The sequence below is a fragment of the Ceratotherium simum genome, chromosome 33, assembly GCF_057802395.1.
Source record: "Ceratotherium simum simum isolate JZ-2026a chromosome 33, ASM5780239v1, whole genome shotgun sequence".
Taxonomy (NCBI): domain Eukaryota; kingdom Metazoa; phylum Chordata; class Mammalia; order Perissodactyla; family Rhinocerotidae; genus Ceratotherium; species Ceratotherium simum.
The window spans coordinates 5986144-6013566 of record NC_141932.1 but is presented as its reverse complement, the minus strand read 5'-3'; the positions used below and the strand labels follow the sequence as shown (position 1 = coordinate 6013566).

Below are 27423 nucleotides of genomic sequence, written 5' to 3'. Positions count from 1 at the left end.
GAATATTTCTACATATTTCAGAATTATTATAATTGCATTTATTGGTATTCACGGCAGATGATGGCTATTGCTCTTGAATGCGTACAGCAAACATCCACCTTGACTGTGGAGTCCGACCTCATGATCGTCTCATATCCCACACCCCTCATGTCTTAACCTGGTCTGAAAATTCACAGTGATTGATCACCTCTTGTGAACTGGGAACTACTGACACCCGCAACTGCTCCGAGGAGTGGGGTTCATGATAGCATGATTTAAACAAGGAAACAGACAAGGAGATGGACAGGAGGTTATTTCCCATGTGCACAAGCACCGGATGTTGGATGAGCATTTATATAAAAGTCATCTTTTCTTCAAAATAGCAGCTCTAACCCAAATAAATGTCCCCTAAAGCTTATAGTCAGGACCCCAGGATGAGGAGGACAACTCTGCCTGGGGGAACAATGGGCATTGAGAAGGCAGGGATAACTCAGAAGTTTGTTCCCAGAGAGATGGGGGTGGACGCTGTTGCAAGAGAAAAGAGAAGTCCATGAAGGGAGCTGAGATAGAAAGAAAGCCCACACTCCAGCGTCAGGAGAGAAATGATGTTTCCTTCCCTTATTTCACTGTAATTCTCCTTTTTGCTCATTGTCACAATGACCTTGACCTGATCTGTACAATTAGATGTTGAGTGTGTGTCTCTGCTGATCTGAGCTCTGCAGTGCAGTGGGATCCTGCATCTTCCCTGAAGCATCTCCAGGGCCTAGATGACCACTGTCAATGGTGAGGACCCCACAAGGATGTGCTGATGGATGGGCTGATGATCAAGGAGACCCCATGGGGGAGGCTCTGAAAGGGAAGGATGTACCCTGAGTCAACCTCACCTGCAAGGGGCATCTCCGGGTCTATTTCCTGCTCTGTCCTTGAAATGAGAGCTATGCTCTTGAGGAGAGGCAGTTTCCCTTCCTGTGGGGCTGCTGATGTGACAACGTCATTACTAGAAGACCAACTTCTCAGTGGCCACATCCTGTGTGTCTGTCTGTCCTGCCGGGCACTGTAGTCTCCTCCATCTGCACGGCCAGGGCCACAGGGCGGAGATGCCATGACCCCCATCCTCACGACCCTGGTCTGCCTCGGTGAGATTTGAGGAGGCGGAGGGGAAGCCCTAGCCTGGGAGGGACCTCACCCCACAGCCAGACCCTGATCTGTCAGGAGAAACCAGGAATCAGGAGGCTCTTGGGGAGGAGGGGTCCTGCTCCGGCTTCAGGGGAAAATGTCTCACAGGCAAATCTCTTCCAGGGCTGAGTGTGGGCTCCATGACCCCAGTGCAGGCAGGTGAGTCTGTCCCCAGGCATCCCAGGTCCCACATCATCACTGGGGACAAGAGGCCATCATTGGGCAGCTAGGGATGGAGAACAGTAGTTCCGGGCTGAGGGATGGGGGACATTGTGGACAGTCCTGGGGCTGAGAGCTGGTGAACTGGGGGTAGGAAATGTCTTGTGACCCAGCCTCTGATTTCCTTCCAGGAACCCTCCCCAAACCCACCATCTGGGCTGAGCCAGACTCTGTGATCCCTCGGAGGAGGCCTGTGGCCATCTGGTTTCAGGGGACCCTAGAGGTCCGGGAGTACTATCTAAATAAAGAGGGAAGTGCATCACCCTGGTACAGACAGCCACCACTGGAGAGTGGGGAGAAAGTCAAGTTCTCCATTCCAGAAGTGACATGGCAATATGCAGGGAGATATCACTGTTACTATCTCAGCCCCACTGGCTGGTCAGAGCACAGTGACCCCCTGGAGCTGGTGGTGACAGGTGAGAGGACTCAGGGATCCCAGCCTCTGGCCTGCCCTCAGGAAGGGGGTCTGCTCTCAGGGGTGTCTCCCTCTCACAGTCCACCCCTGGGGGATATGAGGGAGGTGTGAGCCTCATTTAACATGCTGCCTCCTCCTCTCCTAGGATTCTACAGCAAACCTACCCTCTCAGCCCTGCCCAGCCCTGTAGTGACCTCAGAAGGGAACGTGACCCTCCAGTGTCGCTCATGGGAAGGATTTGGCATGTTCATTCTGACTAATGAACGAGAACACAAACCCTCCTGGACCCTGGACTCACAGCGCATCCCCGGTGGGCATTTCCAGGCCCTGTTCCCTGTGGGCCCTGTGACCCCCAACCACAGATGGGAGTTCAGATGCTATGGCTATTACAAGAACAAACCCCAAATATGGTCACACGCCAGTGACCACCTGGAGATTCTGGTCTCAGGTGAGGAAGTCCCAGCCCTATCCTCTCTGTGCCCTTCTGGTCAGCTCATGGCCCTGCCCAGGAGAGCCACAGTCTAGAATGAGAATGAGGGGCTGGCTGCAGGTGAGAGTCATCCAGAGGTGTCGAATCCTCAGAGAAATGGGGGACAAGAGGGCTCTCTCATCCCTGCCCCTGCCCATATCCCCATCACTGGAATTCTCCAGGTTGGTGGAGGGACAGATTTTGGGGCCCACAGTGCAGATGAAGCAGAAGGGAGTGAGCAGAAGCGGGCTTTGTGGGGGAACCTCGAGTCTCTCACTCTCCTCTTGTCCTTTTCCTAGGACCCACTGTTGACCCCAGTCCCTCACCCAGTAGACCAAACCTGACAGTTGGTGAGTCACTGAGGCTCCTTTGATCAGAGGGAGCACAGACCACCACAGGGCATTTCTGAGAGTCTCTCAGAGGATCTAATGCCCCCTCAGAAACTCAGGATGGGCTTGTCTCCCAAGGGAGCTGGGAGTCAGACAAAGATGCTTAAGGGACCACAGGGTACCAGAGGCTCTGAGGCTGCAGAGATGAAGGATGGGTGGTCATGGCAGATGATGTTGGTGGCCAGCCTGGGGGCTCATCCTGGCTGAATTCTGGAGAATGGCAGCCTCTGCCTCTCACCTCTCTGTCCCCGATGTAACATATGTGCTTTGGATCCAGTGCAGGGGGCTCTCAGAGCTCGCTGCAATGGCGATTTTGGAAGGCTCCTTTTCCATCTGGGCCTCGGTTTCTCCACGTGTATTAGAGGAGAGGCCTGGGTCATATCTCAAAGGACATCTCATTTCTGAACCTTCAGAGATGCTGTCCCAGGTCTTCAGAACTGAAGGGCGGGCAATGTTGGGTTGTTGGGGCAGTAGGGAAGAGCAGAGCGATAACACCAGTGACATTCAGAGCACTTTCCTATCAGCCCTGTGGTCTCAGCCTGGACTGATTGAAGGAAAAGAAAAATAACCAAGCGCTTGGAGGTCAGGCTGTACAGGATGTAAATTCCTGCTCTGTCACTTCCCTGCTGTGGGACTGTGGACAAGTCACATTCCCTCTCTGAGTTTCAGTTTCATTACCTGTGGAACGTGTCTCCTATCAGCTCCCTCACAAGTTTTCTAAGAGACTTAGGTGAGACCCCATAAGCGAAAGTCCTCCATGTGTGACGGGTCCTCCAACTCTCAGGAAGTGGCAGGTCCATCCTCAGTTTGTCCATCTGTGTGAATGGAATCTTCATTCATCTTCTGCCTCTGGTATTAGCCTGGAAACTTCCAGGAGGAGCAGAGCCCAGCATGAGGCCTCTCCAGACCCCTCTCATCCTCCCACCTCTCGGAGCCAACATACATAGTGGCCCTGGTCCTGCCTCAGCTTGATCAATGTCTGTGAGGCTCATGGCTCTGACCACAGAGGGAGGAGACTTCCCCAGGTGCCTGCCCACTGATGTCTCAACAGAACCTCCAGATCCTGAAGTTCTGACAATCAGCACCCCCATGGGAGGTAGGGTCCCAGGGACCAACTGGAGCTGGGGATGCCAGCAGAGACCCCACCCCAGCCTATAAGCTGCCAGGGTCTCTTTCACTGAATGCTCTGGTTGGGAAGGAGGAAGGTCTCTGAGGGAAAGGTGAGCAGAATCATCCTTCTTCTCTTAGGGATGGAAACTCAAAGGGCCATGCTGACTTCATCCCATTCCCATGTCTTGTCCCAAGATGCTCAGTTGCTGCTATCTGAAGCTATGAGTGGAGGGAATGGGAAAGCATGAGTTAACCAGGAAACACAGGTGCTGGGGTGAGGGGGTTAGAGTAGAGGCAGCTCCACCCTCTTGTCTAGAGGTCAGGGGCCCTGCAAGTCCCAGCCCCTCACCCAGAGCCAGGTCAGCCAGCTCAGGGCTGGGAGCAGGTGAAGACACTGGTCATGCCAGGGCTCCCAGCCTCTGGCCCCTGCCCTGAGAGGGCAGGGGTCCAGCTGCTCACACTGGGCAGGGTGGATGCTCACTGGACAGTGAAATCTCCTTGCATCCTCTTTCAGCAGAAGGCCTGTTACCTCCTGGGGTATGAGAACCAGGAGTTGGGAGACTCCCCCGGATCCCAGAGCAGGTTTGATCAAAGGCAGGTGTGAACTTTGCAGCTGTGCCCTGCTCTCGGGTCCTCTTGTTGACTGGTAGTGCACCTGGGGTTGTGGACCAGGGAACTTAGGGTGGAGGAGAGACAGAAGAGATCAGGGAGGCAGGGGTCTGGGTATTCCCAATGAAGGGAGGGTCTCAGGAGGGCTCAGGATGTGACGTCCGCTGAGAAGGGGGACTGGCTGCCCCAGAAATTCATCAGCCCTTTCTGACTCCTAGCAGCTCCCGATGATGTCAGCCCGCCACCCACAGAAGCAGGTTCCCAGACAGGTAAGTCACCTGGGAGTGTGCCCAGGGGAAGTGCTGGGCAGGGACAGGTCCTGGAGCAAGTGGGGCAGGAGCTCCTGTCCCAGTGGTCCTGGGCTGGGATAGGTCTTGTCCCCCTGTCAGTGATGCCTCTGTCCTTCTTCTTACAGTCGCCACCTCCTCGAATTACATGGTGGTGAACTCTGTCCGCATGGGCGTGGCTGGTGTGGTCTTGCTGATCCTGGTGGTGATTCTGGCAGAATCTTGGCACAGTCAGCACAGGTCCCAACAGGGACCACAAGGATGGATACAGGAGGGAGCCCACCAGAGAGATTAGACCCCAGGGCTCCAGGAGGGACATCCCCCAGAGCTCTGAGGCTCACACAGGAGCCCAAGGAGACCCAGTGCTGGCCATGGGCTGTGGGCTCTGCAGTGCACCTGAGAGAGGCTGCCCCGAAGGACCCAGACCCCGTTCTTGGGAGCACATGGGATGCAGTGGTGACACAACCCAGCCACTCCTGTGGTAGTCAGTCTTCCACCTCTGAGGGTTTGCCTCCATGTCTGATACTCACAATCATGGCCTCAGCCCCACTGCATCCTAGATCTACCTTCTTTCCTTGTTCTAACACAGTTTCCATGTCCCTCCAGCCTCTTCCTTCCTCTTTCTTTTCCTTCTTCTCCTGCCCATTTTAGAGGCTCCATGAAGCTCATTTCCTCAGTGTTCCCTCCTCTCCCTTTGGTGATAGCATCTGGACCTCCCTTCCACATCTGAGCAGACTCCTCCACGTTGCAATTTCCCACTCCCTCCTCCTCCTGGAGGCCCACATTCCCAGCTGCCCCCGGGGGACCAGGAACTTGTCCCTCAAGGCCCCGGATCTCACTGACACCTGTCAGCTGCCTTATCCAGGGAGGCCCCACAGTGTACCTGCCCTGGGCATCTGCACATCCCATTTCTCCTCTTCCTTGAGTGGTCTCTGCCCTCCTTGATGTATCCTCTCCTCCTGTTACCACGGTCTTGACTCAAAAGTCCATGGAAGAAATACAAGTAAAGCCACAATTTGACATCCCCACAAGCCCATGAGGTCAGCTATGATTCCAATAAAAGAAAAAGGAAAGTAACAGATGTTGGAAAGATGTGACGAAATAAGAACCCTTGTGCACTGTTGGTGGGAATGCAAAATGGTGCAACCACTAGTTAAATGGCATGGCAGTTCCTCAAAAACTAAATAGGATTACCACGTGATACAGCAGTTTCACTTCTCGGTATGCACGCAAAAGAAATGAAAGAAGGGACTTAAGCAGATATTTGCACACTCCCGTTCACAGCAGCATCATTCACAGTAGTCAATATAATCACAAGGCTCCTTAAATGTGGAAGAGGGAAGCAGAATAATCAGTGTCAGAGTGATGAACTGAGAAGGACTCAACCATTCGGTGCTGGACCTGAAGATGAGGAAGGGGCCATGCGTCAAGGATGCAGGCGCCTCTGGAAGCTGGATAAGGCAGGGGAACAGATTCTCCCCTCAAGTCTCCAGGAAGGAACACAGCCCTGCGGTCACCTTGATTTTAGCCCTGTGAGGCCCATTTCAGACTTCTGACCTCCAGAGTTGTAAGACAATAAATCTGCATGGTCATGAGCCTCAATGTTTGTGCTAATTTGTTTCAGCAGAGGAAAGAATCTCATTCACCTGGTATCTGACACTCTTGGTCTCAGGAGACCCCCAAGCTTCTGGAAACTGATTCTGGTGCACACCTTTCCTTATAAGCTCTCTGATCTCACCCTCTGACATTTCACCTCGAACCTCTGACCACCAGTGTCCTGAAGCCCAGCCTGGCACACGTTCAGCCTCAGGGTCTGGAGGACGGTGTTTCGTCTTTGAGGCACTACCATGGAGGGTGAATGGTACCCCGTGCTTGGAGCCCAGTGTGGCCAGGGTGCAGGATAAAGGACGAGTAGTCCCACTCTTGCTGCATCTTCTGTGTGATGCAGGTTGAGCAGGATCATTCTCCCTTTTCCCGTTCCCTTTTCTCAGCACAGACAAGTGAAAGGTGAGGGGAGGGTCACTTTGCTTTGACTCAGGGCTTCTTCTCTCAGGAATTGTACCCAACCATCCTTCTGCTCATCTGACTCTGTGTCAGTGTCAGGGAGGGATGGGGGTTCTCTCAGAAGGAGCGCTGCCTGCAGGGACCCCCTGCATCCTACTCGGAGTAGAAAGTCTCCTCACTGTAGTTTTTGGCACTCAACTTCCCAAACCCGGCCACTGAAGACTCTTTCAGCATCACACTGTGCTTTTCGAGATGATTCCACTCATTATTGGGGCTCTGTCTTGATCTCTAGATTAAAATGGGTTCCCAAGCTCCTTTTGTGTTCCTCCTGTCCTGAACCAGGAATCCATATTTTCTCCAAGAGTTCTTGGGTTCCTTTAGTTGGGAACTATATTCAGGAAATAAGATCTGGGGGATATGTGAACTCAAGGCTACTGGGATTTTGTTCCTTATGGACCACTTAATATTCATGGAGGATGCAAAGTGTAAATTCACACAGATATTTCCAACCCTACTGTAACATTACAGGGTTTATTACCTTTTTATGTTGTACTTGTATCTCCTATATTTAAACCCCCAATTCCTAAGAAATTAATACCCTGACTTTTCTTGCTTTACCCTGTGACTGTTGTGAATTTGGTATAAGCCTATGTTTATTTTTATTTGTTGATATACGTGTTAGGTTGTGCTTTTCCCATCTTTTGTAATTTCTTGATGTGTTTTGGAATAACTATGATAATTATAGGTTTCAAAGTTAACACTACATAAAATGGTGCATTTAGAGATGACCCACTTCGTCCTATCCCCTTCAGCCTATGCCCCCACATATTGGAGGTAACTATTTTTGATACTTTCTGCTTTTCAGAATGAAAAATGATAAGTGAAAAGTAAGTAAACATACACATGATCATATTTAGCTACTTTCTTAGAAAGAAGTTAGCACATTACATCTATTGTTCTGCATCTTGCTTCCCATGTTTCTAGTTTTCTATTGCTCCTGGGGCAAATTACCACTAACTTAGTGCTGAAAACAGCGCATTCATCATCCTACAGTTCTATAACTTGGAAGTCTGACACAGGTCCCATCGAGCTAAATTCAAGGTGTCAATAGGGCAGCGTTCTTTTCCGGAGTCTCCAAGGGTGAAGCCATTCCCTTACCTTTTCCAGCATCTAGAGTCTGCCCACATTCTTCAGCTCAGGGACCTTCCTCCCTCTTCAAAACTGGCAATGGGGGGCAATGTCTTCATGCCACATCTCACTGACCCCATTTCCATCATCACATCTCGTCTCTGACCCTCCCCTCCTGGCTCCATCTTCCACTTTCAAGGACCCTTGTAATTACATTCAAGTTCATCTGGAGAATCTAAGGTCATCTCTCCAGCTCAAGGTCCTTAATTCAGTCACATTTTCCAAGTCTCTTTTGCAAAGTTATTTAATTATTCACAGACTCTGGAGGTTAGGACATGGAATCTTTGGGGGGCCATCATCCAACCACCACACCATGTGTTCTGGAAATCGTGACACAGCTGATCATATACATCCTCTTTATTGTATTTACAGCTGCTTAGTCCCCCAGATGCCCCCAAATAATTTCCTTTCTTCGTTGTTTTTACATTTAAATATATTTGGCATGTAACGTATAAATTTAAGGTGTACACCATGTTAATTTGATACGTTTATATATTGTAACATGATTGCCATTGTAATTAACACCTCTACCACTTAACAGGATTATCATTTATTTTTAGTAGTTGGAATAAAGTTCTAGTCTCTTAGCATGTTTGACGATTATAGTACAATATTGTTGTCTATATTCACTATACTGTGCATTAGATCTCTAGGGCTTCTTTACTACTCATTATAAGTTTGTACCCTGAAACAGCATCTGTCCTCTTCTCCCATCACCCATACCCTGGTAACCACTCTTTTATTCTCTGTTTTTTGAGTATGTCTTTTTAGATTCCACATATAAGTAATATCCTACAGAACTTGCCTTTCTCTGTCTGACTTATCTCACTTAGCATAACACTTTCAAAGTCCATCCATGTTGTTGCAAATAGCAGGATATCCTCCTTTCTCATGGTTGAATAATATTCCATTGTATATATATACCACATCTTCTTTATCCACTTATGAGCACTTAGGTTGATTCCATATCTTGGCTATTGTGAATAATGTTGCAATAAACAGAAGAGTGCATATATTTCTTTGATATCCTGTTTTCATTTACTTTGGGTATATACTCAGAAGTGGGATTGTTGATTTGTATGGTAGAATCTGTTTTTTCTATTTCTGGGAAGAACACCATTGGAATTTTGGTAGGGATGGCATTGACTTTATAGTGGTATTGGGTAATGTGACATTTTAATAATATTAATTCTTCCAATCCATGAACACAGGATATCTTTCCATTTATTCGAGTCTTCTTCAATTTCTTTCAACAAAGTCTTGTAATTTTCTTTGTACAGATCTTTCATTTCCTTCATTAAATTGATACCTAGATATTTTATTGTTTGATGCTATTGTGAAGGGGATAGTTTTCTTTTTCTTTTTACATGTCAGTTTATTAAATTTTTATTTCAGTTACTTATATGGTTTTATAAATATAAGTATATGCTGGACTGTAATATTCACTCTATTTTTTCTTTTCTTTTTTTTAAATTTTTTTGTTTATTGCAGTAACATTTGTTTATAACATTGTATAAATTTCAGGTGTACATCCTTATACTTCTATTTCTGCATAGATTATATCATGTTCACCACACAAATACTAATTACAACCCATCACCACACACATGTGCTGAATTACTCCATTCGCCCTCCTCCCTCCCCACTTCCCCTCTGGTAACCACCAATCCAATGTCTGTCTCTATGTGTTTGTTTGTTGTTGTTATTATCTACAACTTAATGAGTGAGATCGTACGGTATTTGACCTTCTCGCTCTGACTTATTTCACTTTGCATAATACTGTCAATGACCATCCATGTTGTCACAAATGGCTGGATTTCATCGTTTCTTATGGCTGAGTAGTCCGTTGTGTATATATACCACATCTTCTTTATCCATTCGTCCCTTGATGGGCACTTAGGTTGCTTCCAAGTAGTCTTGGCTATTGTGAATAACACAGGGGTGCATGTATCTTTACGCATTGGTGTTTTCAAGTTCTTTGGATAAATACCCAACAGTGGAATGGCTGGATCATATGGCAGTTCTATGCTTAATTTTTTGAGGAATCTCCATACTGTTTTCCACAGTGGCTGCACCAATTTGCGCTCCCACCAGCAGTGTATGAGGGTGGGGAAAGTTTTCTTTACTTTTTCAGATGTTTCATTATTAGTGTATAGAAATGCACATGATTCCTGTATGTTGATATTATATCCTGCAACTTCTTGGATTAACTGATTAGTTCCAATGGTTTCTTTGATTGCATCTTTAGAGTTATATATATATATAAGATCATATCATCTGCACCCACAGCTGAGAGAGAACTTAGAAGTCCAGGCTGCCTGAGGAGAGATTTCAGCTTGTCACCAGAGAGGGAAAAATATGAGTTTGGATGCAGTGGAGAGGGAGAACTACACCAGTGCTTCCCCTCAGGGTGACCCTGCACAGGGCTAAGCTGTCCACGGGTGAAAACTTCTCCAGATATGGAGGTGAAAACCAGTGAGTGTGTATCCAGCTACCCCAGTTGTGCAGGTTCTGGCAAGAGAAACCTTTTCCTCTCCAGCAGCACCCAGAGCACTGAGGCAGGATATCCAAGACTTGAGGGGTGGAGGAGATTGTGAAAGAAGCAGATGAGAATGTCAAGGGGCATTAAAGGCACTTGGTTCCTGCTGAATGCTTCAGGACTGCAGCAAGAAGTCTGTTCATTAGCAACCCAAGGATCTCCTCATGAGTTTTGCAGGCACCCAGATGCCCAGAGTGCTAAACCCACACCTCCCCATGCTGCAGGCAGATATTTATGCACCTCCCCAGTGCAGCAATGAGAACAGGTCTGATAAAGGAAGTGCTCCTTGTAAAGCAGACCAGGATCTGTGGGCAAGAGAGAAACTACAAACGGGAGCCATGGAGCCACCTTCTGGAAAAGAAAAAGAGAGAACTCTAGCAGCCAGTTCGCTGAGTTATAAGAACAAGAGAAGACATAAAAGCTTAAGAATTCTGCCACAAGAGACAGCAAGAAGAGTGGAGCAGGTCTACCCACACAAAGGTGGATCAAACCCCAGATATTGCAACACCATTGAGCAGTACTCCATCTAAAGACATAAAGATTTAAGGTGTCTGCTACTTCAAATACAAAACCAGCAACAGAAATCTATAAGGGACATAAAAAATCAAGGAAATCTATCATTACCAAAGGATGTCAACAATTCTCTAACAACTGAGCTCAACAGCACAGAATTTTGTGATAGAACTGATAAAGAATTCAAAATATGTGCTTTGAGGAAACTCAACAAGCTACAAGATAACTCAGAAAGACAATTCAATGACATCAGGGAAAAAATACATGAACAAATGAGTTCTTTACCAAAGGTATAGAAATCATGAAAAGAATGAAACAGAGATGCTGGAGCTAAAGGATTGATTCAATGAGATGAAGAATGCAGGAAAGAGCATCTGCAGTAGAGAAGAGCAGTTGCAGGACAGAAGAAGTGCATTAAAGTATAGGAATTTTGAAATAATAAATTTACAGAGAACAAAGAAAAAAGAGCAAAGAAAACCTGTGTGATCTATCAGAATTCATAAAACCACCAAATCTTAGAATAATCAGGTTTCCAGAAGGAGAAGAGAGGGAAAAGGGGGAAGAAAATTTATTTAAAGAAATAATTGCTGAGAATTTCCCAAACTGGGAGAAATACTTGGACATCCAAGTTCATGAAGTTAATAGATGATCCTATTATCTCAATACCAAAAGACCCTTTCCCAGATATGTTATAATGAGACTGTCACAAATCAAAGATAAAGAAAAAATCCTACAGGCAGCTAGGCAAAAAGATTGTAACCTGTAAGGGAAATGTCAGTAGATTATCAGCAGATTTCTCAGCAGAAATCCTACAGGCCAGGAAATTGGAGTGCTACGTTCAGAGAGTTGAAAAAAATTGCCAGCCAAGAATACTATATCTGGCAAAGTTAACTTTCAGATGTTAAGTAAAAACAAAGATTTTCCCAGATGAACAAAAGTTGGCAAAGTTCATTACCACTAGACCTTCCTTGCAAGAAATGCAAAGATTTCTTCAAGCTGAAGTTAAATGACAGTAATCAGAGATACGGAAACACGTGAAAGTATACAACACACTTGCAAAGGTGAAAAATATATAGTTATGTTTTGAAAACACTACAGTAGGAAGGTGTGTTACCACCTAACTATAGTATAAAGGTAAGGAAAGAAGTATTAAAAATAACTAAAGCTACTCTAATTTAACAAATATACAACAAACAAGACATAAATTGTGACATCAAAAATATGGAAGACATAGAAACTGAACAAGAAAACAGTGGCCTTAAATGAAACACTAGACCAGATGGATTTAATAGCTATATATAGAACAGTCCATCCAAAAATAGCAGAATACATATATTTCTCAAGTGCACAAGCAACATTCTCAAAGATAGACTGTACATTGGGAAACAAAGCAAGCCTCAATAAATTTAAGAAGATTGAAGTCATATCAAGCATTTATTCCAACCACAATGCTATGAAACTAGAAAACAACTACAAGAAGAAAGCTGTGAAAGTCACAAATATATGGAGACTAAACAACATGATACTGAATAATTATTGGATCAATGAAAAAATCAAAGGAGAAATAAAAAAATACCTGGCGACAAATAAAAATGAAAACACAACATAGCAAAGCTTAAGGAATGCAGCAAAAGTGGTACTATGAGGGAAATTTAAGGCAATACAGGCCTACCTCAACAAACAAGAAATTCTCAAATAAACATTCTTCCACTATATCCAAAAGAACTAGAAAAAGAAGAATAAACAAAGCCCAAAGTCACTAGAAGGAAGGAAATAATAAACTCAGGGCAGAATAAATGAAATAGAGTGTAAAAACATAATAAAAAAGATCAATGTAACTGAGATCTGATTCTTTGAGAAGATATACAAAATTGACAAACTCTTAGGCAGACTCACTAAGAAAAACAGAGAGAAGACTCAATAATAAAATTGGAAATGAAAGAGGAGAAATTACAATGGACACCATGGAAATAAGAGAATACTATGAAAAACTATATGGAAAGAAATTGGATGGACTGGACCCGTGGCTTAGTGGTTAAGTGTGTGTGCTCCGCTGCTGGAGGCATGGGTTTGGATCCGGGCCGTGCACCGACGCACCACTTCTCTAGCCATGCTGAGGCCGCGTCCCACATACAGCAACTAGAAGGATGTGGAGCTATGACATACAACTATCTACTGGGGCTTTGGGGAAAAATTAAATAAAAAAAAAAAGAACTTGGATAACCTAGAAAAATGGATAAATTTTTACAAGCATACAACCTCCCATACTGGAACCAAGAAGGAATAAAGAATCTGAATAGACCAATCACAAGTAAAGATGTTGAAACAGTAATAAAAAACTTTCCAAAAAGCAAAAATCCCAGACCAGACAGCTTCTCTGTGATTTCTACCAAACATTCAAAGAGTTTTAATACCTGTCCTTCTCAAACTATTCTGAAAAATTGAAGAAGATGTGATGCGTTCTAATTCATTTTATGAAGCCAACAATATCCTGATATCAAAGCTACACAAAGAGAAGACAAAAATGGAAAATTACAGGCCAATATTACTGAAGAACATAGATGCTAAAATCCTCAAAATGTTAGCAAATCAAATACAACAATACATTAAAAAGATCATACACCATGAACAAGTGAGATTTATTTCAGCAATGCAGGAATGGTTTAGCATATGCAAATCAATCAATGTGATACACCACATTAATAAAATGAAGAATAAAAGTCACATGATCATCTCAATAGATGCAGAGAAACCATTTCAGAAGATCCAAAATCAATTTATGATAAAAACAATGAATAAAATGGGTTCAGAAGGAAATTAGTCAACATAATAAAAACGATATATGACAAACCCACAGCCAACATCATACTCAATGGTGCAATACTGAAAGCTATTCCTCTGAGAACAGGAAAAAGACAAGGATGCCCACTCTCACTACTTTTATTCAACATGGCATTGGAAGATTTATCCAGAGCTATTAGGCAAGAAGAAGAATTAAGAGAGATCCAAATTAGAAAGGAAGAAGTAAAACTGTGACTATTTTCGGAAGACATGATACTATACACAGAAAACTCTAAAGAATCCACCAAAATACAATTGGAAATAATCACTGAATCCACTAAATTTGCAGGGTACAAAATGAACTAACAAAAATCAGCTGCATTTCTGTACATTAATAACTAACTAGCAGAAAGAGAAATCAAGAACACAATCCCATTGACAATCACAACGAAAAGAATAAAATACCTAGGAATAAATTTTAACCCAGGATGTAAAAGACCTATATGCTGAAACATATAAGACATTATTGAAACAAATCAAACAAGACATAAAGAAATGGAAAGATATTACATATTGATGAATTGGAAGAATAAACATAGTTAAAATGTCCATATTACATACAGCAATCTACAGATTCAATGCAGTCCCAATCAGAAACTCAATGACATTCTTCTTGGAAATAGAACAAAGAATCCTAAAATTTATATGGAACAACAAAAGACCCTGAATAGCCAAAGCAATCCTGGGAAAAAGAACCAAGTTGCACATACCACATTCCCTGAATTCAAAATATGCCACAAAGCTATAGTAATCAAAGCAGCATGGTACTGGCAGAAAAAGAGACACACAGATCAGTGGAACAGATTTGAGAGCCCAGACATAAACCCACACATCTATGGGCAGCTAATCTTTGACAAAGGATCCAAGAACATACAATGGAGAAAAAAAGTCTTTTAAATAAATGATGCTGGGAAAACTGGACAGTCACACGCAAAAAAAGAAAGTAGGCCATTATCTTATACCATACACAAAAATGAACTCAAAATGGATTAAAGACGGGAATGTAATACTTGAAACCATAAAACTCCCATAAGAAAATATAGGCAGTACACTCTTTGACATTGGTCTCAACAGTATGTTTTTGAATACCACGTCTCCTCAGGCAAGGGACACAAAGAAAAAATAAACAAGTGGGACTACATCAGACTAAAAAGCTTCTGCAAGTCAAAGGAAACCATGAACAAGAGGGGAAGGCAACCCACCAACTGGGAGAAAATATTTACAAATCATATATCTGACAGGGCGTTAATTTCCTAAATATATAAAGAACTCATAAAACTCAACAACAAAGAAACAAACAACTTGATCAAAAAATTGGCAAAGGATCCAAACAGATATTTTTCCAAAGAAGATATACAGATGACCAACAGGCACATGAAAAGATGTTCAACATCACTAATGATCAGCGAAATGCAAATCAAAACTGCAATGAGATGTCACCTCACACCTGTCAGAATGGCTATAATTAACAAGAAAAGAAATTAAAAGTGTTGGAGAGGATGTGGAGAAAAGGGAACCCTCATGAATTGCTGGTGGGAATGCAAACCGATGTGGCCACTATGGAAAACAGTATGGAGATTTCTCCAAAAATTAAAAATAGAAATAGCATATGATCTAGCTATTCCACTACTGGGTATTTATCTAAAGAACAGGAAGTCAGTAATTCAAAAAGATTTATGCAGTCCTATGTTCATCACAGCATTATTCACAATAACCAAGACATGGAGCAACCCAAGTGCCCATCAACTGATGAATGGATAAAGAAGATATGGCATATATATGTATATGTATATACATGCACACACACTGGAGTACTACTCAGTCATAAAAAAGACAAAATTGTGCCATTTGTAAAAACATGGATGGACCTTGAGGTTATTATTCTTAGTGAAATAAGTCAGAAAAAGACAAATTACGTATGATTTCACTCATATGTGGAACATCAACAAACAAACATATAGACGAGGAGAACAAATTAGTGGTTACCAGAGGAGAAGGGGGTGGAGGGAGAGTGAAATGGGTAAAGGGGCACACGTGTATGGTGAGAGTTGAAAGCTGGATTGTTGGAGGTGATCATGATACGGTCTATTCAGAACCTGAAATATAATAATGTACACCTGAAATTTACACAAGGTTTTAAGTCAATATCTCATCAATAAAATAATATAAATAATCTTTCTTAACCATATTTTGTTAAAAGTATTAAAAATATACAAAAGATGGTAAACGAGTAGAGCCTTTGTATGTGATTGAAGATACATTGTTTTCAGCCTTAGACAGACTTTATTTTTTATCTATGAGATATTTTATTTAAGCCTCATGGTAATGACAAAGGAAAAGTATAGAGTAGATTCTCAAAAGATTTTAAAAAGGAGGAAGGAGAGCACACCACCATGGAACATCACCAATTAAAAAAGGTAGGTATAGGGGCCGGCCTGATGGCGTAGCAGTTAAGTTCACATGCTTCGTTTCAGTGGCCCGGGGTTCACAGCTTCAGATCCTGGGCGCGCACTGAAGCACTACTTTCAAGCCATGCTGTGGCGACGTCCCATACAAAGTAGAGGAAGATGGGCACGGATGTTAGCCCAGGGCCAGTCTTCCTCAGCAAAAAGAGGAGGATTGGCATCGGATGTTAGCTCAGGGCTGACCTTTCTCACACACACACACAAATGAAAACAAAAAGGTAGGTAGAAAGAGAGTGGAAAAAACGGAAATACAAAATAACCAGAAAGTAATTAACAATATGGCATTAGTAAGGCATGTCAATAATTAGTCTCAATGTAAATGGATTGAGTACAATGATAAAAAGGCACAGGTGGCTGGATGGATTAAAAAAAAGACACAAATATATGCTGCCTACAAGAGACTCACTTCAGCCTTAAGGACACACATGGGCTCAGGGTAAAGGGAAGGGGAAAGATATTCCACGGAAGTGGAAGCCAAAAGATAGCGGGGGTAGCTATATTTATAACACTCAAAATAGACTTTCAGCCAAAACAATATTAAGAGACAAATAAGGTCCTTATATAATCCTAAAGGCATCAATTCATCAAGAAAATATAACAATTGTAAATATATACGCACCCAACATTGGAGCGCCAGAATATATTAAGCAAATACTAACAGATCTGAAGGGAGAAATAAGCAACAATACAAGAATAGTAGGGATTTCAATACTCCACTTTCAGCAATGGATAGATCAGTCAGACAGAAAATCAAGAAGGAAATGATGTATTTGAAACATACATTAGACCAAGTGGATCTAAGAGACGTGTCCTAATAGAACATTCCATCCAGCAGCAGCAGAATACACATTCTTCTCAAGTGCACATAGAACATTCTCCAGGATAGATCATATGATAGGAAACAAGTCTTAGCAAATTTAAGAAGATTGAAATCTTACCCAGTACCTTTTCTGATCACAATGATTAGAAACTATAATCTACAATAAGAGAAAAGTTGTAAAATTTGTAAGCATGTGTAAACTAAACAACACCCTCCTGAAGAAGCAGTGGGTCAAGGACGAAATCATAACAGAAATAAAAAAATTTGAAAAAATAAAAATGGAAAGCATATCAAAACTTACGGGAGGCTGCAATAGTAATTCTGAGACAGAAGTTTATAGTGATAAATACATATGTTAAGAAATTAGAAACATCTCCAATCAACATTTTTTTTGTAGAAATACCTGGCTGTTGGGATGGACCAATTTTTTATTTTATATTTTGGAAGTGAAGGGGAGAGGAAAAAAGAGTGCCAAATTGAAAATTCTCACTATTTGCAAGGTTGGGGTGGCAACTTTCCCGGTTAAACGTAGCTTTAACCCTTGAGGAATAAGAAACTAAAGAACAAACTAACCTCAAAGTTGCAGAATAAATAAAATAGAGTTCAGAGTGGAAATAAGTGAAATAGAGATGAGACTAACAATAGAAAAGATCAACAAAACTAAGATTTGGTTATTTGAAAAGATAAACAAATTGGCAAACTTCTAGCTAGAACAACAAGGAAAAAAAGAGAGACAGACTCAAATAAATAAAATCAGAAATGAAAGAGGAGGCATTACGATTGATACCACAGAAAGACATAGGATAAGAGACTACTATGAACAATTATATGCCAACAAATTAGATAATGTAGAAGATATGGATAAATTCTTAGAAACATACAATATACCAAGACTGAATCAGGGAGAAATAGAAAATCTGAACTAACCAATATTGACTAAGGATATTGAATCATAGTCAAAAACCTCCCAATACTGAAAAGCCCAGGAACAGATGGCTTCACTAGTGACTTTTACTAAACAGTTAAAGAAGAATTAATGACAATCCCTCTCAAACTCTTTCAAAAAATTGAAGGGGAGGGAGCACTTTCAAACACATTCTATGAGGCAAGTTTATCCTAGTACCAAAGCCAGATAAGGACACTACAAAAAAAGAAAACTATAGACCAAAGTCTTTATTTCTCCTTTGTATCTGAAGGATAATTTGCTGGATAGATCACTCTTGCTGGCAATTGTTTTCTTTCAACACATTGAATATGTTTTTCCGCTCTCTCCTCCCCTGTACTATTTCTGCTGAGAAATCCACTGATAGGCTAGTGGCGGTTCCTTTGTAGGTTACAATTTTTCTTTCTCTTGTTGCTTTTAAGATTTTCTCTGTGTCTTTGATTTTTGACAGTCTCACTATAATGTGTCTTTGAGAAGGTCATTTTGCATTGAGATAATGGGGATTTATTAGTCATGAAATTGGATGTCCAAGTCTCCAGATTAGGGAAGTTCTCAGTTGTCATTTCTTTATATAAGCTTCTGCCCACTTCTCCCAGGGTTCTGCTTCTGTAATTGCAATTATTCTAATATTTGTACCTTTGATGGTGTCACATAGATCATGTAGGCTTTCTTCCCTCTTTTTCGTTCTCTTTCCTTTCCTCTTCTCTGACTGGTTATCTCAAAGTTCCTATCCTGTAGCCCACTGATTCCACCATCTGTTTGATCTATTCTGCTGCTCCCTAGTGCATTTTTCATTTCATTAATTGAATTCTTCAAGTCCAGAATTTCTGTTTCATACTTTTTTATGTTTTCTATCTCTTTGTTAAATTTCTCTTTTTATTCATGGATTGTTTTCCTTATTTCTTTGAATTGCCTTTCTGTGTTTTTGTAGCCCATTGAGTTTCCTCCAAATAACTGTTCTGAAATCTTCATCAGCTACATTGCAAAATACTGAGCCTTTTGAGTTCAGTTACTGGGGGATTATTGTTATCGTTTGGTGATATATTTTTCTTTACCTTTCACGTCCCTTGGAGTTTTTATTGATGATTCGCATTTGAAGTAGTAGTGACTTCTGCAAATCTTTAGTAGTTGCCTTCATGTAGGAGGTACTTTTCATTGGTCCTGCTTCTATCTGATCCTTTCTCCAACTTTGTATGGATACATCTGCCCACACTTCTAATTTCCTGTTGTGGCCAAATTCATAAGCAGGTATTTATTCTCTGATTCTTGAAACCCACCAGGCTGGCTGCTGGAAACCTCTCTTTCATTTTGTAGAAAGTGGTGCTACAGCTCAAGTTTATGGTTTCTGTCTTGCCCACAGACCCTGGCCTGTTTTATGAGCATGCACAAGGAGCCAGCCACAGTGTGTGGTGAGATGTGGATTTCACACTTAGGGGTATGGGGGCTTCCTTTGGGGATGTTCTCCCTGAAACACATGCACCAGCTTCTTGCTGGAATCCTGAACACAGTCAAAAGGAACTGCATCCCTTTAATGCCCTTTATCTTCTTATCTGCCTCTTTCCCCAACTCCTCCCTCCCTGCAGTCATGGAGGTCCTTCTTTAATACTCTGGGAGCTGCTTGAGAGAAAGGGGTTTCTCCAGCAGAGTGTCACACAGCTGGGGAAGCCAGGCGCTCTCTCACCTCTCTCCCTTTTGATGTTGGCTTATTCTGGCCACACTGTGCCTTGTAGGGGGAGGGGTGGCATTGGAAAAGTTTCTCTTCCTCCCTCAAATGCATCTTCATTTTCTTAATTTGCCATGAAGGGTCAAGATTCACCTGTCATTTTTAAATAATGCATCCAATCAATTAGTTGATCTTTCTTCGTCTCTGTAAAATGTTCAATTATTTATCTCTTGAGATGTTACTAGATCTCATTCTCCCTTCTTTTCTTCCGACGCTTACAATAGACGTGATGTTGGCCCTCCTCATTCTATTCCCTGAGTATCTTGAATTTCCATTTCTTGTCTCTCTACACTGCATTCTGGAAAAATTCCTCCATATCGTATTCCACTTTCATAAACGGGCTCTTGAGCTATGTCTTGTCATTGATGGAATGATTATTTTGAATGTGTTAATTCTGTTGAATTTCTCATCTCTGAAATTTCATAATCATTTCAATATTGCCTGTTCTTCTGTAGCAAATCCATATCGTTGCCTCAAAAGTTCATTATCCCCCTTTATGTTTTCAGATATTTAAACATGCTTAATTTTAAATTATTCTAATATTTTCCTATTGATTCTATTTCCTTAGATATTATAATCCCTATTCTCAGAAGATTGATGTTCACACCACTGTTTATCATTACTCAGATTATGCTTTGATGTCCATTCTTACTGGACACTCTTCCCTCACACTCGTGATCTTCTTAGAGGGGTTTTCCCAGGGCTGTCCTGGGAGTCAGGCTGATAAGGGGGGACTTTTTCAGCTTTTCCTGCCCCATGGCATTCAGTCTCCCAAATTTTACATCTGCTCAGGGTCGTGTGAATCAGGGATGGTGCAATGATAGCCTCAGGCTCACATGTGGGACAGACGATCGTGTCAGAGAAAACTGCAGTGAAGCTGTTTCACACACACGTAGAGGAGGTGACTCAGTGCTGACCATTGGCCTGGTCAGTGAGCAGACTTGTTCCTGTGTTCGTTCACAAACACAAGGTAGGGGCACCACAGCTTGTAGCCTTCACTGGAGCCCTGACTGCTCCCTCTTGTAAGGACCCTAGGGTCCCTCTCCCGTCCACATAGGTGGAAACCTCTGCTCTGTGACCCCTTGATGGCCCCGGGCACTGGCAGCTACTCAGCTCTGTTCTCTGTTCTTTCTTGTATTTTCCTGTCTATTTTAGAAAATCTCATTTCTCTTTTCCTATATACGAATATTTCTCCATATTTCAGAATTTTTATAAGTGGCATTTATTGGTATTAAGGGCAGATGAGGGCTCTTGCTCTTGAATGTGCACAACAAACATCCACCTTGACTGTGGAGTCCGATATCATGATCCTCTCATATCCCACACCCCTCATGTCTTAACCTGGTCTGAAAATTCACAGTGATTGATCACCTCTTGTGAACTGGGAAAGTAGTTCCCAGTACTACTGGTGTCAGTAGACACCCGCAACTCCTCCGAGGAGTGGGGTTCATGATAACACGATTTAAACAAGGAAGCAGACAAGGAGATAGATGGGATGTTATTTCCAATGTACACAAGCACTGGATGGTGGATGAGTATTTAAATAAAAGTCATCTTTTTCTTCAAAATAGGAGCTCTAGCCCAAATAAATGTCCCCTACAGCTTATAGTCAGGACCCCAGGATGAGGAGGACAACTCTGCCTGGGGGAACAAGGGGCCTTGAGAAGGCAGGGATAACTGAGAAGTTTGTTCCCAGAGAGATGGGCTTCGACGCTGTTGCAAGAGAAAAGAGAAGTCTATGAAGGGGGCTGAGATAGAAAGAAAGCCCACACTCCAGCGTCAGGAGAGGAGTGATGTTTCCTTCCCTTATTTCACTGTATTTCTCCTTTTTGCTCATTGTCACAATGACCTTGACCTGATCTGTACAGTTAGATGTTGAGTGTGTGTCTCTGCTGATCTGAGCTCTGCAGTGCAGTGGGATCCTGCATCTTCCCTGAAGCATCTCCAGGGCCTAGATGACCGCTGTCAATGGTGAGGACCCCACAAGGATGTGCTGATGGATGGGCTGAGGATCAAGGAGACCCCATGGGGGAGGCTCTGAAAGGGAAGGATGTACCCTGAGTCAACCTCACCTGCAAGGGGCATCTCTGGGTCTATTTGCTGCTCTGTCTTTGAAATGAGAACCACGCTCTTGAGGAGAGGCAGTTCCCCTTCCTGTGGGGCTTCTGACGTGACAACGTCATTATGAGAAGACCAACGTCTCAGTGGCCACATCCGGTGTGTCTGTCTGCCCTGCTGCGAACTGTAGTCTCCTCCATTTGCCCGGCCAGGGCCACAGGGCGGAGATGCCATGAACCCCACCCTCGCGATCCTGGTCTGCCTTGGTGAGATTTGAGGAGGGGTAGGGGAAGCCCTAATCTGATAGGGACTCCACCCTAGAGTCAGGCCCTGGTCTTTCAGGAGATCATCGCAGGTCTCGGGAAGCTCATGGGGGGGGGTTCTATTCAGGCTTCAGGGACAATCTCTCACAGGGAATTCTCTTCCAGGGCTGAGTGTGAGCTCAAGGACCGCAGTGCAGGCAGGTGAGTTTTTCTCCAGGTGTCTCAGGTCCCACTTCCTCATTGGGGACAGGGGAACATCCCAGGCAGATAGGGATGGAAAACAGATTTCTGGTCTGAGGTGTTGGGGCCTCTGAGTGTGTCCTGGGTCTGAGATCTGGGGAACTCGGGGTGGGGAATGTCTTGTGACCCAGCCTCTGTTTTCCTTCCAGAGACCCTCACCATACCCACCATCTGGGCTGAGCCAGGCTCTGTGATACCCCAGGGGATGCCTGTGACCATCTGGTGTCAGGGGACACCAGAATCCCTGGAGTACTGTCTGTATAAGTGGGGAAACCAGGAGCTTTGGGACAAACAGAATCCACTGGATCCCACAGACAAGGTCAAGTTCTCCATCCCACACATGGCAGAGCAATATGCCGGGCTATTTTTCTGTATCTATCTCAGCCCTGCTGGCTGGTCAGAGCACAGTGACCCCCTGGAGCTGGTGGTGACAGGTGAGAGGACTCAGGAGTCCCAGCCTCAGGCCTGGCCTCAGGAAAGGTGTCTGCTCTCAGGGGTGTCTCCCTCTCGCTGTCCATCCCTGAGGGATATGAGGGAGGTGTGAGCCCCATTTAACACGCTGCCTCCTCCTCTCCTAGGATTCTACGGCAAAACCACCCTCTCAGCCCTGCCGAGCCCTGTGGTGACCTCAGGAGGGAATGTGACCCTCCAGTGTTGCTCATGGGAAAGATTTGGTACGTTTATTCTGACTAAGGAAGGAGAACACAAGCCCTCCTGGACCCTGGACTCACAGCGACACCCCAGTGGCCATTTCCAGGCTCTGTTCCCTGTGGGCCCCATGACCACCAACCACAGATGGACGTTCAGATGCTATGGCTGTTACAGGAACAAACCCCAGCTGTGGTCACATGCCAGTGACCCACTGGAGATTCTGGTCTCAGGTAAGGGAGTCCCAGCCCTGTTTTCTCTGTGCCCCTGTGGTCAGCTCATGGCCCTGCCCAGGAGAGCCACAGTCTAGAATGAGAATGAGGGGCTGGCTGCAGGTGAGGGTCATCCAGAGGTGTCCAGTCCTCAGATAAATGGGGGACAAGAGGCTCCTCTCAGCCCTGACCCTGTCTATATCCTCATCACCGGAATACTCCAGGTTGGTGGAGGGACAGATTTTGGGGCCCACAGTGCAGATGAAGCAGAAAGGAGTGAGCAGAAGCGGGGACTCTGGGGGAACCTCGAATCTCTCACTCTCCTCTTGTCTTTTTCCTAGGACCCACTGTCCACCCCAGTCCCTCACCCACTAGACCAAACCTGACAGTTGGTGAGTCACTGAGGCTCCTTTGACCAGAGGGAGCACAGACCACCACAGGGCATTTCTGAGAGTCTCTCAGAGGATCTAATGCCCCCTCAGATACTCAGTATGGGCTTGTCTCCCAAGGGAGCTGGGAGTCAGACAAAGATGCTTAAGGGACTACAGGGCACCAGAGGCTCTGAGGCTGCAGAGATGAAGGATGGGGTGTTCACGGCAGAAGATGTTGGTGGCCAGCCTGGGGGCTCATCCTGGCTGAATTCCGGAGAATGGCAGCCTCTGCCTCTCACCTCTCCATCCCTGATGTAACATATGTGGGTTGGATTTAGTGGGGAGTGGGGGTCTCACAGCTCCATGAGATGGCGATTTTGGAAGGCTCCTTTTGCATCTGGGCCTCGGTTTCTCCACGTGTATTAGAGGAGAGGCCTGGGTCATGTGTCGAAGGACATCTAATTTCTGAACCTTCAGAGATGCTGTCCCAGGTCTTCAGAACTGAAGGGTGGGCAATGTTGGGTTGTTGGGGCAGCAGGGAAGAGCAGAGCGATAACACCAGTGACATTCAGAGCACTTTCCTATCAGCCCTGTGGTCTCAGCCTGGACTGATTGAAGGAAAAGAAAAATAACCAAGGGCTTCGAGGTCAGGCTGTACAGGATGTAAATTCCTGCTTTGTCACTTCCCTGCTGTGGGACTGTGGACAAGTCACATTCCCTCTCTGAGTTTCAGTTTCATTGCCTGTGGAACGTGTCTCCTATCAGCTCTCTCATGAGTTTTCTAAGAGACTTAGGTGAGACCCCATAAGTGAAAGTCCTCCGTGTGGGACGGGCCCTCCAAGTGTCAGGAAGAGGCAGGTCCATCCTCAGTTTGTCCATCTGTGTGAATGGAGTCCTAATTCATCTTCTACCTCTGGTATTTGCCTGGAAACTTCCAGGAGGAGGAGAGCCCAGCATGAGGTCTCTCCCGACCCCTCCCATTCTCGCACCTCTCAGAGCCCATGTACATAGTGGCCCTGGTCCTACCTCAGCTTTATCAGTGTCTGTGAGGCTCATGGCTCTGAACACAGAGGGAGGCGACTTCTCCATGTGCCTGTCCACTGAGGTCTCAGCAGAACCTCCAGATCCTGAAGTTCTGACAATCATGGGAGATAGGGTCCCAGGGAACAACTGGAGCTGGGGATGCCAGCACAGACCCCACCCCAGCCTATCAGCTGCCAGGGTCTCTTTCACTGAATGCTCTGGTTGGGAAGGAGGAAGGTCTCTGAGGGAAAGGCGAGCAGAATCATCCTTCTTCTCTTAAGGATGTAAACACATAGGGCCATGCTGACTTCATCCCATTCCCTTGTCCTCTCCCAAGATGCTCAGATGCTGCTATCTGAAGCTAAGGGTGGAGGGAATGGGAAAGCACGAATGAACCAGGAAACACGGGTACTGGGGTGAGGGGGTTAGAGCAGAGTCTGCTCCACCCTCTTGTCCAGAGGACAGGGGCCCTGCAAGTCCCAGCCACTCACCCAGAGCCAGGTCAGCCAGCTCAGAGCTGGGAGCAGGTAAAGGCACTGGTCAAGCAAGGGATCCCAGCCTCCGGCCCCTGCACTGAGGGGGCAAGGGTCCAGCTGCTCACACTGGCCAGGGTGGATGCTCTCTGGACAGTGAAATCTCCTTGCATCCTTCTTCAGCAGAAGGCCTGTTCCCTCCTGGGGTATGAGAACCAGGAGTTGGGAAACTCCCCCGGATCCCAGAGCAGGTTTGATGAAAGGCAGGTGTGAACCTGCAGCTGTGCCCTGCTCCGGGTCCTCTTGTTGACTGGTAGTGGCACTTGGGGTTGTGGACCAGGGAACTTATGGTGGAGGAGAGAGAGAAGAGATCAGGGAGGCAGGGGTCTGGGTATTCCCAATGAAGGGAGGGTCTCAGGAGGGCTCAGGATACAAGGTCAGCTGAGAAAGGGGAGAGGCTGCCCCAGACATTCATCAGCCCTTTCTGACTCCTAGGAGCCCCCGATGAAGTCAGCCCGCCGCCCACAGAAGCGGGTTCCCAGACAGGTAAGTCACCTGGGAGTGTGCCCAGGGGACGTGCTGGGCAGGGACAGATCCTGGAGCAAGTGGGGCAGGAGCTCCTTTCCCAGTGGTCCTGGGCTGCGATAGGTCTTGTCCACCTGTCAGTGACGCCCCTGTCCTTCTTCTTACAGTCGCCACCTCCTCGAATTACATGGTGGTGAACTCTGTCCGCATGGGCCTGGCCGGTGTGGTCTTGCTGATCCTGGTGGTGATTCTGGCAGAAGCTTGGCACAGTCAGCACAGTTCCCAACATGGACCACAGGGATGGAGACAGGGCGGAGCCCACCAGAGAGATTAGACCCCAGGGCTCCGTGAGGGACATCCCCTAGAGCTATGAGGCTCACACAGGAGCCCAAGGAGACCCAGTGCCCGTCATGGGCTGTGGGCTCTGCAGTGCACCTGTAGAGGCTGCCCCAAAGGACCCAGACCCCATTCTTGGGAGCACATGGGGTGCAGTGGTGACACATCCCAGCCTCTCCTGTGGTGGTCAGCCTCCCATCTCTGAGGGTTTGCCTCCATGTCTGATACTCACAATCATGGCCTCAGCCTCACTGCATCCTAGGTCTCCCTTCTCCTCTTGTTCTAACACAGGTTCCATGTCCCTCCAGCCTCTCCCTCCCTCTTCCTTCTCCTCCTCCTCCCGCCCACTTTAGAGGCTCCATGGAGCTCATTTCCTCAGTGTTCCCTCCTCTCCCTTTGGTGATAGCATCTGGACCTCCCTTCCACATCTGAGCAGACTCCTCCACGTTGCAATTTCCCACTCCCTCCTCCTCCTGGAGCCCCACATTCCCAGTTGCCCCCTGGGGACCAGGAACTTGTCCCTCAAGGCCCCGGATCTCACTGACACCTGTCAGCTGCCTTATCCAGGGAGGCCCCACAGTGTACCTGGCCTGGGCTTCTGAACATCCCATTTCTCCTCTTCCTTGAGTGGTCTCTGCCCTCCTTGATGTATCCTCTCCTCCTGTTACCACGGTCTTGACTCAAGAGGCCATGGAAGAAATACAAGTAAAGCCACAGTTTGACATCCCCACATGCCCATGAGGTCAGCTATGATTCCAATAAAAGAAAAAGGAAAGTAACAGATGTTGGAAAGATGTGAAGAAATAAGAACACTTGTGTACTGTGGGTGGGAATGCAACATGGTGCAACCACTATTTAAGTGGCATGGCAGTTCCTCAAAAGCTAAATAGGATTACCACGTGATACAGCAGTTTCACTTCTCGGTATGCACGCAAAAGAAATGAAAGAAGGGACTTAAGCAGATATTTACACACTCCCGTTCACAGTAGCATTATTCACAATAGCCAATATAATCACAAGGCTCCTTAAATGTGGAAGAGGGAAGCAGAATAATCAGTGTCAGAGTGATGCACTGAGAAGGACTCAACCATTTAGTGCTGGACCTGAAGATGAGGAAGGGGCCATGCGTCAAGGATGCAGGCGCCTCTGGAAGCTGGAAAAGGCAGGGGAACAGATTCTCCCCTCAAGTCTCCAGGAAGGAACACAGCCCTGCGGTCACCTTGATTTAAGCCCTGTGAGGCCCATTTCAGACTTCTGACCTCCAGAGTTGTAAGACAATAAATCTGCATGGTCGTGAGCCTCAATGTTTGTGCTAATTTGTTTCAGCAGAGGAAAGAATCTCATTCACCTGGCGTCTGACACTCTTGGTCTCAGGAGGCCCCCAAGATTCTGGAAACTGACTCTGGTGTACCCCTTTCTTGTAAGCTCTCTGACCTCACCCTCTGACATTTCACCTCAAACCTCTGACTAGCAGTGTCCTGAAGCCCAGCCTGGCACATGTTCAGCCTCAGGGTCTGGAGGACGGGGCTTCATCTTTGGGGCATTGCCATGGAGGGTGGGTTGTACCCAGTGCTTGGAGCCCAGG

General features: G+C 45.3%; 2 protein-coding genes across 4 annotated transcripts; both read left to right on the top strand.

The window, feature by feature from the left end:
• The first annotated feature begins 328 nt into the window (after positions 1-328).
• On the top strand, positions 329-27220 carry LOC106800109 (leukocyte immunoglobulin-like receptor subfamily A member 6). 3 transcript variants are annotated; one of them, XM_087421162.1, is made up of 6 exons: positions 329-762; positions 1279-1314; positions 1506-1790; positions 1935-2237; positions 25473-25523; positions 25670-27219. In XM_087421162.1, the coding sequence occupies exons 1-6, from the start codon at positions 747-749 to the stop codon at positions 25834-25836; spliced, it is 858 nt and encodes a 285-aa protein (XP_087277288.1). In that variant the 5' UTR covers positions 329-746; the 3' UTR covers positions 25837-27219. The 3 variants fall into 3 exon arrangements, with proteins under 3 accessions (XP_087277288.1, XP_087277287.1, XP_087277289.1); XM_087421161.1 differs by lacking the exon at positions 329-762 and adding an exon at positions 779-1115 and having other exon boundaries at positions 25670-27220; XM_087421163.1 differs by lacking the exons at positions 329-762; positions 25473-25523; positions 25670-27219 and adding exons at positions 779-1115; positions 2558-2749.
• On the top strand, positions 21980-23648 carry LOC101404347 (leukocyte immunoglobulin-like receptor subfamily A member 5). The gene is made up of 6 exons (XM_004443900.2): positions 21980-22013; positions 22176-22211; positions 22400-22684; positions 22829-23131; positions 23452-23502; positions 23620-23648. Exons 1-6 carry the CDS (start codon positions 21980-21982, stop codon positions 23646-23648), a joined length of 738 nt encoding a protein of 245 aa, XP_004443957.2.
• Positions 27221-27423: the final 203 nt, after the last annotated feature.

Excerpts from the sequence above, each read along its gene's own strand:
- LOC101404347 (XM_004443900.2), top strand. The coding sequence starts at position 21,980 with ATGAACCCCACCCTCGCGATCCTGGTCTGCCTTG. Across the intron at positions 22,685-22,828 it reads CCTGGAGCTGGTGGTGACAG|GATTCTACGGCAAAACCACC; the intron begins GTGAGAGGACTC and ends CTCCTCTCCTAG. Across the intron at positions 23,503-23,619 it reads TAGACCAAACCTGACAGTTG|GGAGCTGGGAGTCAGACAAA; the intron begins GTGAGTCACTGA and ends TTGTCTCCCAAG.
- LOC106800109 (XM_087421161.1), top strand. The coding sequence starts at position 1,082 with ATGACCCCCATCCTCACGACCCTGGTCTGCCTCG. Across the intron at positions 1,116-1,278 it reads CACGACCCTGGTCTGCCTCG|GGCTGAGTGTGGGCTCCATG; the intron begins GTGAGATTTGAG and ends AATCTCTTCCAG. Across the intron at positions 1,791-1,934 it reads CCTGGAGCTGGTGGTGACAG|GATTCTACAGCAAACCTACC; the intron begins GTGAGAGGACTC and ends CTCCTCTCCTAG.